This window comes from Limulus polyphemus, unplaced genomic scaffold, assembly GCF_000517525.1.
Source record: "Limulus polyphemus unplaced genomic scaffold, Limulus_polyphemus-2.1.2 Scaffold1239, whole genome shotgun sequence".
Classification (NCBI taxonomy): Eukaryota; Metazoa; Arthropoda; class Merostomata; order Xiphosura; family Limulidae; genus Limulus; species Limulus polyphemus.
The window spans coordinates 257,626-276,007 of NW_013666849.1; the positions used below are offsets into that span (position 1 = coordinate 257,626).

The 18,382-nt window shown below is 30.4% G+C and overlaps 1 protein-coding gene across 4 annotated transcripts in view; it reads left to right on the forward strand.

Annotated features, from left to right (window-relative positions):
- The window catches only part of LOC106462751 (serine/arginine-rich splicing factor 4-like), a 28,046-nt gene extending 13,365 nt beyond the window's left edge, over window positions 1-14,681 (forward strand). For 2 of the 4 annotated variants that reach the window (XM_013922700.2, XM_013922699.2), the window contains exons 5-8: window positions 3,013-3,100; window positions 12,290-12,363; window positions 12,886-12,999; window positions 13,756-14,681. In XM_013922700.2, the coding sequence (XP_013778154.1) occupies window positions 3,013-3,100; window positions 12,290-12,363; window positions 12,886-12,999; window positions 13,756-14,017 (538 nt within the window). In that variant the 3' untranslated portion in view covers window positions 14,018-14,681. The remainder of the gene's footprint in view (window positions 1-3,012; window positions 3,101-12,289; window positions 12,364-12,885; window positions 13,000-13,755) is intronic. The other 2 variants (XM_013922702.2, XM_013922701.2) reach the window with 1 other exon arrangement.
- Window positions 14,682-18,382: the final 3,701 nt, after the last annotated feature.

Here is an 18,382-nt window from a genome sequence, read left to right on the forward strand (position 1 = left end):
CACACACACACACACACACATATTTTCATGTTGAATTATATCTAAATGCTAGAGAAATTTTCTGCAACAAGACATTAGGTTATCTTACACTTGATTCTTCAACTGTCACATCCCAAAAATAACTGGAATAATATTTTGCTGGTCCATTTTTATGCCTTGAATAAGAATCCAAAAACCATTATTCTCCATATAGTGTTTTTGCAGGGAGATCTGGCCCTGAAGTCTGAAATTTTCATCATTAAGCATGTATAGGACAGTTTCCACCCTCCTTGCAACTAACCTAACATTGCCTGGCGGTGAAAACTGGCATATTTTTTTTTGTTTTTGTGCAAGTTAAAGGTTTGGATCAGACCTCCACCAATTAACCTTTTTTTATAGAATTTTTGATAAAACTTGTTGACTATGTGAAATAAAATCCTTTTTCAATATTTCAGAAACTCATTGACTTCAGGTAAAAATCCATAAAATAAGTAATCATATTTGAACCAGACAAACTGCTAAAAACATTAAATACTTGGGTACTTCATGGTAGAGGTCAATTATAATGTTGCAGTATGATAGGAGATGTAGTGTTTTTCATGGAACAAGATGGTACAGTCATTTACACTTAACCATATCAGGCTTTGTTTCATCAATAATGCTACTTTGTTAGGCTGTGTGTACATTAGACCTTAAAAAACTGTTTAGATGGGCACAGAGAATCATCAAAAAGAAATATTTATAAATTAATATAAATAGGTTTTATTACCTGTTGGATATGTTAATTAAAATATTCTGATTAACAGCTTAATGACTTTTTTATATTTTGGTGTGGTAAAGCCATTTTTAATAGTGCACCAATGATCATAAGCATGATGAAACTGTGTGAAGTGTTTTTAGAATCAAAACAAAATTTAGTTTTATAAGGTGAAAACTTTATAGGAAAGTTTTACAAAAATGTAGGAAGAAATAATAATCAGTTATTTAAATCTACAACAAAGGTAAGCATGTTTATTTTATTTTTAAACATTACAATTTTCAAAGCTGTGAATTCATACAAATGTATCACGTAGGAAATAAACTATATAATCTGTTAAAAAGTTTGTGTGAAGTTTCAAACTAGTTCATCCAGTATTTTAAATTTTTTTTTGAAATGCAGTAAAACAAGCTATACGGCACATATATCGGTTTAACACATCTTGGCATTGAGAGTTAAGTACAGGTGTAAGTATTACTTCCAGAACAGTAAGATATACACTAGCAAAAAATGGTCTCATTGGATGTGTAGCTGTTCAAATACCATTATTTAAGAGGGAGAAATAAACCAAAAGGCTGAAATGGCCATCAAACTTAAAACAATAAGAGCAAATCTGAGGGAGGGTGTTTTATACAGATAAATTCATATTCTTTACAAACAACCAACTATAGTTTGTTCAGTAACAGAGGAGAGAATTAAAACATGTAAAGTGAAGCATGGGTAGCATCTCGGCTAATGAAGTGGAGATATACACAAAAATTGATGGCATCTATACTGCTGATAGGTACAAGATGATTCCATCGTGCTATTCCTTTGGAATCAAGACCTGTTGGGCAGGGATTAGTTATCCAAATGACAGTAATAACAACCATGGCTTGATCTGCACATAGTCTCAATATGAATATTAATGCTTTATGGATTGATGTGGAAATTAAGAAGCTGAAATGGCTGATTTGAGATGGACAATGCAAGGCAGTTGGAACTGTATTTCATAACTATACATTAAAACATAGTTCACTGTTCGGTAAGGAAATGCAAAACAACTTGCCTGTCTTTTTTTTTGCATTATATCTAAAGGTTTATTGTATTAACAATATATTGACCATTTATTTGCAATCACTCGATTGTGACTGATAAGTTTCCATAAATATTTCCAATGCTGTATGTCCATGTAAAAGCTAGCTTTTAGTTAATTTGCTATATAATTATCAGTTTTTGTTTAATTATAGCAGTGCAGTTGTGATAATTGATTAGTAGTAAAAAATTTATAGAATATAACAAACGAGCTTCAAAGCTCACTTGTATGTACTATTTTATTCTACATCATAACACTATTTCAATTTTTTTTTATTATTTTATATGTAATTATAACTATCTGTGATTTGTAAAAAAAAAAAGTAATTCACTTAACAAAACTTGAAGGCTGAATCTTTTCAAGTTACTGTTAAACTTGTATTTTTCAATTTTTTGATGGATATTAGGAAATAATTGAGAGAGACTGGTATTAAGCAGAATTTTCAAATTTACTAAGAGTTTAGCAAAGTAACGTATATCTTAAACGAAGTTTATTTTGCTCATTTGTGAGCCCAATTTAAGTAAAAACATAGTCATTTGGTGTTTTTGAAGTTATAATTATGTTACAGTGATCAAGAGACCTATCCAATAATATTACTCACGCCAGCGTGTTGATGGTATAACTGTTTTGTTATATTGCAGTTATCTAATTTTATCTAAATATAAAACTTGTTTATATTTTGTATCAGTCTTGATAATATTAGGTGAAACTTATCAAAACCACTCTCCTGGAAAAATTTATAAATATTTTTATTGAACAGTTGTATCATTGATAGTTCTTATGCACTTCACATAGGAGAATAGTGTTAACAACAGAATCAGTATTTTTTGTAGCCTCATCCTGAATGGAATGATGTATTATTTATAAATGGCATAATTTTTCAAATTATTAATTAATATAATTAAGTTTTTGTTTTTAGATTTTGTCAGATATAATCTTTATTTTATACAAAATATTGTTAAATTTAAATTAGTATGCAAGTATTTTCTAATGTTACTTTCTCTTTCTTATACTTAGAATATGTTTTTGCACTACTTGCCTGTTTATAGAAAAATGAAAAAAAACTAAATTCATTTAATTAAAATATTGTGTGCCCGATATGGCGGCATGTTTTTCAAACATCTGATTTCCTGTATTATTCCATGCTACATAATTGCTCTTTGTATGTGTAATTGTTTCTCTTTTCTTTTTACTCAATCAGTCATGGTTTCACTCCCAGGTATGGCCCACCTACTAGAACAGAGTATCGTGTTATTGTTGAAAACCTCAGTAGCCGTGTTAGTTGGCAGGTAAGCTTCCGTCGGCCCAGGTGCTGTAGGAATTTAGTAAAAAAGTGAATAAAAACTGAGATTGAGTTGAAACTGTCACCCATGCAAGATTTTTTAACTTCTTGGTTTTGGAGTTTATTAAATTGCATGTTTGAATAGCATAAACAGTTCAGTTTTAAAACTTTGTGGGACTTTAGTAAGAATATGTAAATCAGACTTTCATAATAGTTAAAAAAGGCAATTTATAAAACTTCCTATGCAAACTTCAGTAAACAAAAGTTTAGGTGTTCATTCTTTTCATACTGTAAAATAGGTAAAATAGGTTGGCCATTCTTTACTGTTAATTTTATAAAATTAAAAATCTTAAACTCAGATTTCTACTAAATACTCTACTAGGGAGCAAACACCCAAGATTAAAAGATTTTTTATTAACCCATCACTGCCAGTGGTTTTAATTTGGATAAATCTGACTTTAAATTAAAAAGATTAATAATTTATGAAAGTCACCCTGCCTGAAACAGACACTTCAAACACATGATAACCATAGGACATTTTAAAGTATAAATTAGTCTTTCTTGATTCATTTATAATACCATAAAAACCTCTACATAGCATAGCTATTTATGATGCTCTAATTAATAACACTTGCTCTAAAAGCCAGTTTTCATACATAGACTATAGAAGGCCTAAATATGTCATGTGTTAGGCTACCTTGTTGAAAGAAGTGGTGTAATAAAGTATATGTCTAAAGCATTAAAATGAGTGTAAATAGATAATATTTTTCTTACTCTATTTTACACATAAAACAAATTTCTGTCATTCTTTTACCAAATTATGTACATGTGTTCCAAAAAACTACACTCTGTCATGGTTTCTACTGTCAAAACAAATGTTAATAAAGTATGATCAAAGTAAAATTTTAAATCGTAACATTCTAGCTGTAATTTATTTTGTACATAATTTAGGGGAGTGAACAGAGTCATTGTTTTGTCCCTGTAACAACATGATCTAACAGGGTGGGAGCATTAAAATAATCATTTACCCTTATCATACCCATTATCTTTACCAATAAACCTTGTAATACCAGCATTTCAAAGCAAACAGTGAAGTTGTTGTATATGTTACAATTTTTTCAACTCCATAACATGAATAAACCCTTCAATTGGCCATATCCCTGAAATGTTATACAATATCTATTTGAATCTTGTATTGTTTTGAAGCTCTTTTTTACAAAACATGTAATTAAGGATGTAAATGCTGAAACAATCTAAATAGGTTTTGGCATTTTCCATCTCAAGCAATTACTGAAAACTTTGATTCATAACAATTTTCATTCAGAAATTTTCCTGACCAGTTATGGACCTTAGAATGTTTTTGTGGTATATGTGTGTGTGTGTGTGTTGGTCTTATATAATATACATTTGAATATTGTATTTTGAAAAATGGAGTTCCTGGACCTGGCTTAGAACAATGTTTTGATTAACAACTATATGGCTTCCGAGTAAGCTACACTCTGATCATTCAAGTTTGACTCATTGAGTGCAGATGATGCTTTTGGTTTCTCTCTCTCTTTGTTAACGAGGAAATTATTACTGTCATTACTGGATAAATATAAAATTTTAACATTTGTTATTGTTGTTTTTTTAAGTAAGTAAATTTTAGTTATTGTTTACAGACTTAGCTAAACTAATAATAATATATTGGACCTTATTTCAGACCATGTTTACAATATTTAAATTGAAGATATTTTGTATTCATTTTATTTTCTGTTTGTGTTGGCAAGTCTTTACATCTATTAGTTATATTGACAGAAACAAAATTTTCTGTATGAATCAGTAGAAATAAAAAATCTGAGTCTGGGATAATTACATGTATATACAAAGAACAGTTGTACCAAACTTATAAATATGCAAATTAGATTTAAATATAGGATTATAAAATAAATATCTTACACTGACCAGAGAAAATTGGATCCTCAAACAACTTGATCTCAAACATGAGAAACTTCTGTTTATTTGTATAAAAAAACAACTGCCAAATCTAAAATTCTGTAAAAAAAACAAAAACATTTGTTATTTTAGTTTTTATCTTGCAGAATTATAACTTAAAAACTGTTCCTCTTCATTTGATGAACTCCTGTGTTTACTTGCTGTAATCCGCTATTATGTCTGGTTGTCTGAAATTTCTGCTCTTCCAAAATTATGAATGTCTCTCCTGTCTTACCCTTTTGTGTCACTTTATATGCCCACGTATTACAGATTTTACTTCAACTTTAGGAAACATATTCTACAGTTTTTCAAGAAAGTTATTTTGACGCGTAGCACCTAAGTTCCGAGAGTAATTTATCAAAGACAATTGTAATGACAGTCTGTAAAGTTATTTTGTTGCACTTTACTGTACTGTTAGAGAAAATAATTTATCAAAGAGAGGTGTGGAGTGTAATTATTATATGTGAAGATAATGTGTCTTTCCAAGTCTAATGTATTGTTTTTACGGAAAGTGTTTATTAAAGTGACACTTGGAGGAGTGTAGTAATTACCTGTAAAGATAGTATCCTGCACTGGTATATTTATATATTAATCTCATTACATTAGTGTCAACTAAACTTCAAACAGCCTTATCCCCTTCATTTCCAGTATGCATTTTAAATTTTAGGCAATACCCACTAACTAATCATGCCAGGACCCACAAATTTATTTCCTGCTACATAGGTTTGTTTGGTAGATATTTGAACCCCAGTTCTGCATTTTGTATGTCATTTTGAGAATGATTTCTAGGAAGACTGAGAGTGTTGTCATTAAAGTTTAAAAACATGTGAATGTCTGGAAATTTTTGTCTGGAGAATACATAATCATTGAAATATTATATAAGATTGGATAATATGGTATATGGTTGACTTCTATAGCCTGTTGTACTCCTAAATAGGCTAAAATATTCTAAAAAATATCAGTGGATGTTTTTACTTTTTTTTTGACTTAAGTTTGCACCATCTTCATGAGCAAATCTGTTTCTTCTGCACTTTTATAAATGATCTTAGCACTCAAAGAAAAAGTTGAAAATGGAAAAGATTTGTACTCTTTTAGCTTGCTGGGAATGGAGGATCTCCTTTTTCAAAAGATGTTATATTTCTTGGATTTTCATCAGTAGCATTTGCCCAATTCCAGATTTTACTGCAAGCAATCCTTTTCTTGCATTGTACAAGAACTTATTCTGCTGGAACTAAAAGAATGCTGTCCCTTTCAGTGTTAAATAGTACTGTCTTGAAGATGTAACTTTGCATCAGGTGGCACCAGTTAACTTTCTTCTGGCTAAGGAGATTCCTGACCCTAGATGAGCCAAATGAACATCAGTCCATAGAACATAATTGGTTTTTCTGGCTTATGTGGATTGGTTGAATCTAATTGTAAAAGCATCCACCAATTCTAAAACTTCAGTGACAGTGTTTTCAACTTCAGGTTTATCTGAATGTAGTGTCTTTTTCTGAAGAGGAAGCTTCCATGAGGGTGCATAGCTCTTCTTCATAATGTTAACCCTTTTTATTTTCAGCTAGTGTTTTAGATTGCATGTTGAGAAAACTATTTTATATTTTCGAAATTGTACAATGAACTAGAGGAAATCTGTCTACAGAATTTTAGCTTTGAGTATAAAAAAAATGTGGACAACAGTGATTATGCATATAATTAGAAACAGTACACTGACAAGTTATAGTAAAATTCTTATTAAAGATAATATTGTTTTGTGTTCAAAATATGTATTGTATCAGGAAATGTAATAAAAGAAGAAATTACATTGTTACAAACTGTACACTACTGATAGTTTATAGGATATTGTAATTGTTGGTGTGTACATAAGAACAAAACAGGAGTGAATAGAGTAGCATTATTGTAAATATTTATATTACTTCCAAAAACATTGGAAATAGACTAAAAGAACATGTTATAAATTTCACACTACTGATAGTGTATAGATATTATAAATGAATAAGCAAATGTATGCAAAGTTTTTGTTTCATTTTAATTTATCTAATATGAAATTAAAACATTAATTTACCTAAGCTGTATGAAACTTTCAAGTATTCATTTTACCCTCTCTGAAAAACAACACCTTCGTCTTAACATCGAAAGGGTGTTTGATAAGTATGTTGGTGACATGAGTAACTCTTATTACAGAGTGGTTAGGAAAGCAGTTACAAATACCAATTTCCTGGTTACATCTAGCAATTTCTAGAAACACATACAAATCTTAGTCTTTTATATGTAAGAATAATAACATTATTTCAGCATATGCACCAGTTTGAATGTCTGTGGACCCACTTTGGAAGTTTAACATTTGTCATGTGAACACAAGTAAAATGTTGCAATTACTTTTCAATATACCTGGCTCTGCTGTTAGCAATGTCAGCATTATATCATAGCTTATAATTGATAATAGCACTGCAAAATCTGCTCTTGGTAATAATGTACTGTTGATAAAACTTGGTGGCAATAAGTGTACATACAAATGTTTCTTTGTTCCTATAACTGCTTTGTATGGCCAAAATAATTTCCATTGCTGTTGCCCATTTTATACTAACCCTTTCATATCTTTTATCAGTAGTATCTTGGAGGTCTGTTTAATAGATGAACTAGTATGATAATAAAAATTTGATAGGAAGGTGTCTTTATTCTAGTATCTCGGCTAATTATGACCCAAACAAATTTAATGGACACAAAGTTATATGTACAAATATTTACAGGAAAAATGCATTCACAAATAAGTAAGTTTAATAAATAGAAAGTTATCTCATGCTGCGAAATGTTCTTTCTGTATTTTGTGTGATGATAGTTTTTGTTTTCTCCAAAGTTCGTAAATCTATAAATAACGTGTAGTAATGCTACTGCAGCTGCATTGGTCTTGTTGATCTTGCCTGTGCATTTTGCATACCTATTATAAATCCATAAATGTTCAGATTTTGCAGTAGCCTTGGTTGTTTTATGGCTAATTTACTGTTCAAGTTGGTAAGGTGAAATATCAAAGAAAAGAATAATTGTGAAAAAAAAGAAATGTAAAATTACACAATTTGACAAAAAAAAAAATTGTTACTGATTTATTTTTAAATTTCAACAGTATTGCACTCTTAGTGACTTGTGTGTACAGACACAAGAATTTTATTTCATGGCTACAAATCTTGAGTGTATAATCTTGAAACATTTTAAAAATACTTGAAAAGAAACAGTCAAGGAGAGAAGTATTATTTCGTGATGTAAAAAAAATTAAAATAAATTTCGTAAGTTTAAAGAAATAACACTTTATGAAATGGTATAAAGTTTACATTACAACAGTAACAATTATATTGTTCTTCAGTTGTATTCGAGCACTTTTGTGCTATTCAAAACTACTCTGCAATTAACATTAAAACGTTTTCACCTTAAATGTTTTGTTTGTGTACAGTTTCTGGCATTTTTCGAAAGTAAAGGTATTGAATTTAGTAAATGCATGTATTAAACCGTACATATAGGTAAAAGTGTTAAGTATGGTCTTCACTTTACATTGGTGAAACTTGTGCTGCTATTGTCTCTTGACCAACTGAATATGGCTTAATCATGTAAGTTATGTGCATCCACCTTTCAGGAACAATGAGTTTGGAAATCTTAGTTTTCCTAGCTCACAAACGGTTTTTACATTAAAATGTCCAAAAAGAAATATGAGCTAAAAAAGTTACGAAGTTTTCCATTAGTTTATTTTTGTTTATTTAACAAAGATTAAACATGTATCAAATAATCAGTATTTCATTACCATAAGTTTTCTTTCTTGGAAAAGGCATGTATCCATTATGCAAGATTAAATAACATTTATTAAATTTTTGTTCCACTTTTTTAAATTTTTTATTTAGTATGTATTACCATGGCTACGTGTGAAATAGCAAAATATAATTATGTATGAATAATGATTTATAGCACGAGTTACCCCAAACTGTGCAGTTGTGTGTATTAGCAATTGTGCTTCTGGTTAAATACATCTGTATATTATAGCCAGTAGTTTTTGCTTGTCAAGCATTATAAAAAGCTTGAAGGCCATTGTGTGACTGAGAATTGTACAAGTTTCATAGAGATACATGAAAATTGTGATCATGAAATAGTATGTTGCACAAAAATGTGGATAAATTGTTTATTCATGGCAGTGGTGTAATTCATGATAAAAAGTCATCTGACGTGAAAATTTCTTTTCTGTAAAATTTATATAAAACATTACTTCTGCATTTTTTATAATTGTTTGCTATGCTACTGTCATATATATTCTTGATTAAGACATTGTTCTTAAACATGCATATAGATTATCACAGATTTGAGTTTTGTAACTGTCTGCTTGAATTTGTGGAAGTATGGGCATTTTTTCCCAGGATGCTTGTGATAAGATTTCATTTTTGGACTCGTTCCACTACGAGAGATGTCAGACTTGGAACAAATAAGTAGTAAACGTTGCATTTAATCATAGTTTAATATTTACAAGTCTTATGAAGAACTTCTTTCAAATAAAGTGGCTTATTTTGGGCCAAGATTAGACCACAAGTTTAACAATATATCATTATAAAAATTGGTTGATAACCAGTTAATTAGTTGCCAGTAATTGAGCAGCTAAATTTTTTCCTGGTGTGCTGCTTTATTTGTTGACAGTCTAGTTAAAGATGTGATAAATCTTTAGTATTGTGAATTCTGCTCTAGATACAACAGATTGCTGCTTTTGTGTGTGTGTGTTTGAAGGAAATACTGTTCTATTAAACCTGATATGTGTTGAATGATTCATAACTTGTATATGAAAAGGTTTAAAATACTGGGCTGAAGACAAATATGTGTCCATACTTTTTAACTCTTGATCTTAATTTTAAAACTGCATATATGGATCCACGTGAGCGCGCACTCTTTTTATCAAGATCACCATCTCTTTATACTTTTTATTAACTGGGAAATCCGTGCATTTGTGATGAAATAGAACTTTTGAAAGGGAATTTTTTTCTCCTACTGATTCATAGGAGATTGTGGAACAATAACCAGAAATTAAAATAGTCTAGAAAATATTTTGTTTTCCAAATCTTTTTATCAGATTTCAATGATGGAAAAGTTCAATTTTATCAGTAGCTTAATTTCAAATAAATATTAATTAATTAGCACATCCCAACATGAATTCAGTATACAGAAAAGCATAATGATATGGTGGGTAACTTCTTTTATTAATTTATCAAATTAAAAGCGTTACTCCAGCTAAAAGCCTCAGTGTAACCCTTTTGCTATAAAGAATAAATGGATGTTGTTTCTATATGTAATGTAAAACATGTTCATTTTTTCTTGGCTTAATTTTGAAAGTCAGTAAATTATTTGTTTTAGGTAAACAGGATTGGGTTTTCCCATGATTAGCTGGAACTTGTGGATGACTTTTATGGTGCACATTATTAAAGTACAACTTTTTATACTGATTATTGCAATGTTCTTGTGCGAGTTGAATGATCTCAAATATTGGCCATGCATGTTTTTCAGGATTGTTAGTTTTTGTACTGATTGCTGAGAAGTTTAACACAGGAACATTTTACAAATAATCTGACTCTTACATTGTTTTCACACACTATAGCTACATTCTGTCAATGTTTAAATATCTCTAACTAAACCTTCTGAGAATGAATTTGATCTTCGATGATACTTGAATGTGAGACCTGTTCACAGAAAAAGAAATCATAGAAAACAAATTATGTGCTATGGAACAACAAAATTAAACAAATTCATCTTATGAGAAAGTTCTCAAAATAGGAATGTGGTACATGCAAGATGGCTGAGGTTGGGTTTATGTTACTCTATGTATGGGAGTGCCATGTTTTAAAAATTACAGATACATGTACTAGATGAAAACATATCTTGGTCTTCAAAGGCAAATTTTAGTATTTGGAGAACCGTTTTGTTATCATGAAGATAAGTGTGATCTTAGCTTTGGGAACTTGTGTATTTTTTACTGGCATGTTGCACAAATCAGTCTCAAATGTGTAAAATAGTTACAACTAGGGTCTTGAGCATTGTCGGTTAAATGGTTCTTGGTGGTAGAAAGAACTACCTTGTTCAGACATCCTCTTTCTATGTTTTATATGTGGTGTGATTGTTATGGATATATTAAGAATCAATGTTTGATAGTAATCTTAAGAGTTAATTATGTAATTTTGAATTAGTATTTTTTTCTTCAGATTTTCTGTTTTTGTATGCTTTATGTTTAGCTTTGTAGATGTTAAAGTATTTTAAGAGCTAATGTTTTAAAGGTATTAGAATAGTCTAATAAATTCTATGAAAAACAAAATCGGTACCCACTGTGATGATATCAGAATATAAATGTTTATACACGGTGAATAAAGTATTTTTAAAGTTTCTGAAGTTGTAGCAATCAATAATTTTGTTCATTTGATTGACAAAAGATAATACTTTGTTTCCTTAACATATATTGTGCATAATAAATTCCAATAATAGTAGCCACTAAGTTGATACATTTGATTGAACAGAGAATAAGTTAAACTAATCCTTGTGGTTTCCTGAACCTTTCAAATGATGTACGTAATAATTAACAATGTGGCTTGCAGCTGTCTGGATCTCCCTAGATGTATGTGAGGGTCAATGAGCATTTGTTGTCTAAGCTGGTGTAGCCGCCCGCCGAAGGGTCATGTAAGTGGGTGAGAACACCTTCCTAAAGCTTGAGGTCTGGTTCCATAGTCTAAGAAGCCTGGCGTGTGTGCTTCCGGGAAGTCTGTCACTGATGGTTGTGACAGACTCCACCAAGGGGTCCATTTGATAAAGCCAGGCTCCCTGCTTGAATGCACTGTGGTAGTCGATCAGTCAGCCTGTCTGGCCTGTACACTGGTGTGCTAGCCTCTTTTTCCTAGGGATCATTTTCTGACTAGCAAGGTAACTTTCTGTCCCTTGTTTTAAGAAGCTAACTCAAGGTAGTTGCCTTTGTCTTTATTGTAAACTGAAAAATTGGCATCTTTATTAAGACAATAGGCAATAAATTTAAATTTTATATTGTGAATTATGCATCACTTTGTTTAACTTAAAATAATGCAAAAGTGTGTTCAGAATAAGAATTCCCACATTTTAAAGTTGTTGTTTCTATATAAAAGTTCCAGGTTTTTTTTTCCATGTAGAATTGCTTATTTTTCATCAGTTAAACATGTTTTTTAACTAAGTTTAATATTCACTGAAGGATCTCAAGGATTACATGAGACAAGCAGGAGAGGTTACTTATGCTGATGCTCACAAACAAAGAAGGAATGAAGGGTAATTTTTTATAAACTATTTAAATTTGAAACATATCATTCAAAGTCAGTGTATTAACAATAGTAACACTTTGAACTTTAATAATAAAGCATTTACAGACTGAATGTAACTTGTATCAGTACACAGAAAGTTAAATTCCTGTCTTTTGTAAAGAATTGGAACCCAGTTTTTCCAAACAAACTTATGGAAGCAATAATCACTTTGTAAAAGCTGTTAGGAAACTTTTTTTACATGTGGTTTCAACAACTTTTCCAAAGACTAAGCTTTTAACATTCCATTTATATTGAACATTTTTATTAATAATGTATATAAAAAACAAACTTGCCCTTACTCATTGTTTTAAGGATTAAAAAGTTATTGAATCTTATTTTCTTCAAATGAAAAACTTATAAAATGCATTTCTGTAGCATCAGTATCTATAAAGTTCTTACTGAATTATTTTAAACAATAGAAATGAAAGTATCAAGTATTGGCTGGTTTCAGAACTATTCCACACACAAACATTAAATATTTGTTTTTCAGTGTTGTGGAGTTTGCAACATATTCTGACATGAAAAATGCATTGGACAAGCTGGATAACACTGAATTAAATGGCAGGAAGGTCAGATTGTCTGAAGACAGATCGAGGAAACGAAGGTGAGCTGGTGTCTATATATTTGTTGTTAGTTTTATGCATTTAAAGCGGTGTTTTCAAACTTGATTTGGCAAAATTGCTGTAAAAAAGTTCACATTATGCAATTTTAATTTAGTCTTCTCATAGTGTATATTTAAGAATGCATTTTATTTAAATTTTGCACAACTATAACATTTTCAGTTTGTTTGGTTCATAACTGGTTCTGAACTTCCCACTGTAGGGACCCAAAACAGTGGAGTAAAAATATAATTAAGTGAGGTAATTTTTGAAGGATAACATAATTTATTTAACAGGTTGTAAACTACCACTTCCTCTCCATACTTAGCCTTTTGTAAATGGTCCCAAATTAACTACCCTTTACACACTATCACATTTGTGTGTAATCATTCTGTAGTAGTTCCTTTTTCTGTTTAGTTTTCCATACATTGAAAGTGTTGCCTTTGTTTAGTGTACTTAGCAGTGGATGCTGTTCTTGTAAACAGTGCTAGTAAAATACTGGATGTCCTACTATTAAGTTTTAAAAAAAGTTCCTTTTCTGATTTGCCTGATCATACTAAGGCGTTATGTCATTGTAGCGATAAATACTTTCCAGGTTTTTATACTGTGTGATGATGATATTTATCAAAATACTAGGTAAGTAATTTTAGCTGTGAGGCAAGAATACAAATTTCATCCTTTACCATAGCTTATCTATATAAGATTTAAAGTATATAAAATGTGGTATGTTTTTAAAATATTTTGAATACGTGGTGTTCTAGGTCTAGGTCAAAGTCTCGCTCAAGAAGTCCTAGTAGAACTCCAACGAAAAGCCGTAGCAGATCTCGCTCCAGGTCTCGTTCTCGATCAAAGTCTGCATCAAGAAGTTCTAGAAACTCCCACAGTAGATCCCAGAGTAAGTCTGTCAGTCCAGAGAGAAAAGAGAAAGCCTCAAAGAGTAAGTCCAGGTCAAAATCTCCCACACAGTCACCTAAAGGTGGCTCACCTCCACCAGAAGAAAATGATAGAGATGATAGAGACTGAAAGCAACATTGTACATGTCGTATATGTGTGTATTAAATTGAACTACATGTACAGCCTTTTTGTTTTTTGCACATGTTCATATTCATAGACCTAAGACAATTTTAAAATAACCTGTTATTTTGAGATCTTTATGGCACTATTATCAGCAGGAAATGTATTTTGTATCTTGTGCCTTTTTAATTTTGATTTAGTTACAAGAGTTTCCATTTTATTAATGTGAAGAATTTACTGTAAAAAAAAAAGTTTGTTTTTTGTACATCTGAAAGTAAATATCACTAACTCTGTGAAGAGTGCTTTCCTCTGAACCTGACATGTTGGAGCATAGAAATTGAATATTATGTAAGTATTATGTATTAGTAAGTTTTTATTATTTGGTACACTGTAGTTTTTATTAAAATCGGTGTTCTGAAAGTTTGAATGATACAAAGTGTAGTATTTTTTTCCGATTTAACTTTAGTAGTACAAATTTTTTTTAGAGATATTAAATAGTATTGTAAAAATTTGTTAATGTTAGATAAGATGTACTGAATCTTTTAAAAATCTAATAAGACTTAAGCTACACAACACCTTGATTAAGGTTTAGCAAGGTAACAGTGGATATTTCTATGGATATACACAATCAAACTGTCATTTCTACTTTTCTTGAAATCATATCCTTTTTTAATGTAGTAATGAATAGAATGAGATAGTCGAGAAGCATTACAAAGGAAAATGGTTAGTGTGTATGTGTATTTAGTGGGGAGACTTGATAGGTAAGTTTTGTGCAAACAAATGTCCCTTTAATGTCAAGTGAAGCCTAAATTAGAACTACCAAGTTGTAGACATAAACGTGGAATTATCTATATGCATTGTTGGGAGATTATTTTGAAAAGGTACATTTCTATTGACATGCATGCACTCACATTCTTCTTGGTGACTGTCTTGTTATAATTCACAAGCATACACATTTCCAAAGAATGAGAAAGATTGGTTAAGAAATTCAGATGTCTTAAAAGGTGTAATTTGCTAAAATTCAAGTCAAGGCTTAAAACCATGAACAATCATAATGAACACTTGATATTAAATAAGGCCACTCTCTCTCTATGTTAAAAGTGTTATTTCAGTAGCATTAACTCGTTAAGTTGTCTACAAGAAAAGTCGTTCAGAAGTTTTTCTAATCATGTACCATCTTTTTTTTTTAATTTTCATTAAGCTTTTAACATCAGAATAAATTTACGAATGGGGTTATTATATGATCAAGACATTTAAGTAGTAGCTGTAATATTACTAATAAAAACTGATGGTGTCTGAATTTTTTTAATAACTATTTATGCACCAAATCATTTATTGGTTCTAAATACCGTATACTACCGATGGTCCGGTACCTCCTTTAATTCAGACAAAATTACTAGAGTGCACTTGAAATTTCTGTGACCACCAGAGTAGTTCACTGGGCGTCTACAGATGGCATTGTGTGTGGCGCTCTCTCTCTTTTGGGAAAGGCTACTTACATTTTAAGTAGATATATCACTCTTTAATTGAGTTGACAGGTGAATTAAGAGCACTTTACCTTCGTAAAGGAACAAGGGCTAATGACTCTTCATTTTCCGTATAAAAAATTACACAGGGAAAGATCAAAGCACATAAAACAACTTTGATTGGATGAAATGTTTAAAATCATAGCCAAGAAGAATGTGTGTGTCAAAGCAGTAGGCCTACATCCGATAATTCCGTGGCTTTAACTTCAAGTACCCCGGGTATTTCCCCTGCAACATCACAAATCCATGATGAAACTTCCAGCCCTTTGTGATTATCTCTACAGTTCTTGTAAAATTCTAAAATTTGCCACTTTGGAAGTGGTACTAATGCAACATTCTTTGCAAGTACAGTAATTAATAAACTTTTTCATTTATACTGTACTAATAACCCTGTATCATATATACCTGTACTAATGTATTTCATTAATCATTTAATTCACAGTTAATATTTGTTTTAAGTTTCTAGCAGTCCATGGTGCTTTAAAGACATGGGAGGGGAATAATTAGTGTTACAGAGGTGTATTGTTGAATTATTATTAAGCAACCTCTGTTGGTCCGGCAAAACAGATAATCAGGCAAGGCTCTGGAACCAAGGGTGCTGGAAAATAGGTGGTGTACCTGTATTTAAAACAGTTACAAATATTGTTAATCTTTCTATGATGGATGTAGAATGTACCTACATGTGTAACGAAAACTACATCTATTGAATGGCACCACAAACAAAAATCCATAAAAATCTCACATTTTGGATATTCAAGATCCACTCAATTTGAAAAATTACTATGGTATGTGCAACAACTCTTTCTTTGTTACAGAGTACAATTATAAATAAAAGTAATTACCCACACAATAGGAACGACTTTCACAACGACACTACATGAAGGTATCTTTATTGATGTAATTTTTAAATGTACTATTAAAAAACTGGAGTATTTGAAACTATTATTTTTTAAATAAAGGATAGCACTTTTAATATAATAAAAAATTACAGTTTATATCAGTAAAATTTTAATCTCTGTACATTGAATCCTTTAGATTCAGTAAGTTGCACACAACTAAAGAGAACAATTTGAATACTTTTCCTGTGCAGTACTTCTCGGACGAAATACTTTTTTTAGAAAATGTTCACATTTGTTAGTTTTTTAGAATTAGGTATGAATACTATGATTAGGAATTACTAGCACAAACAACTGCTCTTAGGGCAGCATTTATGCTAGCCCCACTAATTACTGCCAATATCCCATATGTACGATAGCTCAATATTGGTGGGTTCCTTATACTGCATCTTACTGAGAAGAAAACTGACCCCATTGCCAAGTGAAATCTCCACTTTCTATGTAAAATAACAAAAAAGCTCTTACACTGAACTCATTTAGTATTAATGGCCAAAAAATTTCTTTTTGAATTTCACATATTTGTAATTTTTAGTGTTCCTATGAAGAATAATATGTACCATGACAGCTTTTCTTGTGTATTTAAAACTTGTGCTTCTGGCCAGTTTGACATATTAAAACCTTATAAGTTATCACTAGATATATTCCACTTGAAATAAAGCTTATCTGTAAAAAGAAATACTTGATAATTATAAAAGTGGAGGCTTGTATTGAAATATTTATGCATTGACCCCCAAAACTTTCTTTTCATTGTAAGATAACTTGTGATGCCAGACATTTAACCGTCAAATTACAGAATTTACTTGCTTTCCACATGATACAGTTCTGAAGTTTAATGTAGTTTGACTTAAAATACCATAACATTTGTAGGGAAGTTATTTTTTGCTGAATTAATGTTGTTGAAGCAAAGCAAGTTGATTGTTTACAGTAGATTATTTTAAATGTGATAAAAATACTCCACTGTTTTGTTTCCACATATTAAAATATTGATGTGCATGTATCATTATTATGTAGTTTTTACCATTTAGGAAGTTGTGGAACAACTGGGATTATTTTACCAGATAGGTTTAGATAGTTAAGGTGAATTCTTCCATGATTTTGTTCAAATAATTTGTATTAATACTCCATACAATAAACTAAAGGACTTGTTATTACTATCATTTATGCAGTAGCAATGATAAAAAAAAAAATAAACTGATGAAGTTTTCCAAATCCTACTCCATCATTTTCTTCATGTATTTATGCTATTTGCCAATTGAATAAATCTGATTTTACAGAAGTATATAGTGTATATGTCACCAATATTGCTCTTAATATCACTAGCACTAATAACAAATTAGCAATTTAAGATTGTTAAAGTAAACTCCTGTCAGCAAAAGAGAGAAGAACAGTTATAAATTGTATAAATACAAATTTCTTTACACAAGAATAAATTTTATTAGCTTGTACTGCAGGTCTATTTAAGTAGCAAGTTTATATTATAGAAGAATTGGTTGTGAATTAGGAAGTACCCATCAAGTAGGTGTAAAAGTGGGCACTTTTTTTCTTATCTAAATTCATGGTAGAACCTGCATCCAAGTAAATTTTATTGCTAATGAAAACATTCTGTAAGATTAATGCATTTTTATTATTATTAAAATTTGAATCAGTAAAGCAATATTAACTGTTCTATGAAATCTAAGGATAAAGAATTAATCTTAACTGAAAATAGTTAGAATAGTTTTTCAAACATACCTTATAATTTAACAAAAATTTCAAGAAATAAGTATTTGAGCTAAGGGATTATATTCCAAGCTTACTTGACATGAAATTATAATTTAAAAAAAAAATTTTTTTTTTTTCCTTTACATAATAATAATTGACCAAATTGTTTTAATATAATTCCTGGAATTTATTTTAAAACTACCTTTTGTGTATTCGAAGCCAATACTAATCTTATAAAGAATGGATATCCC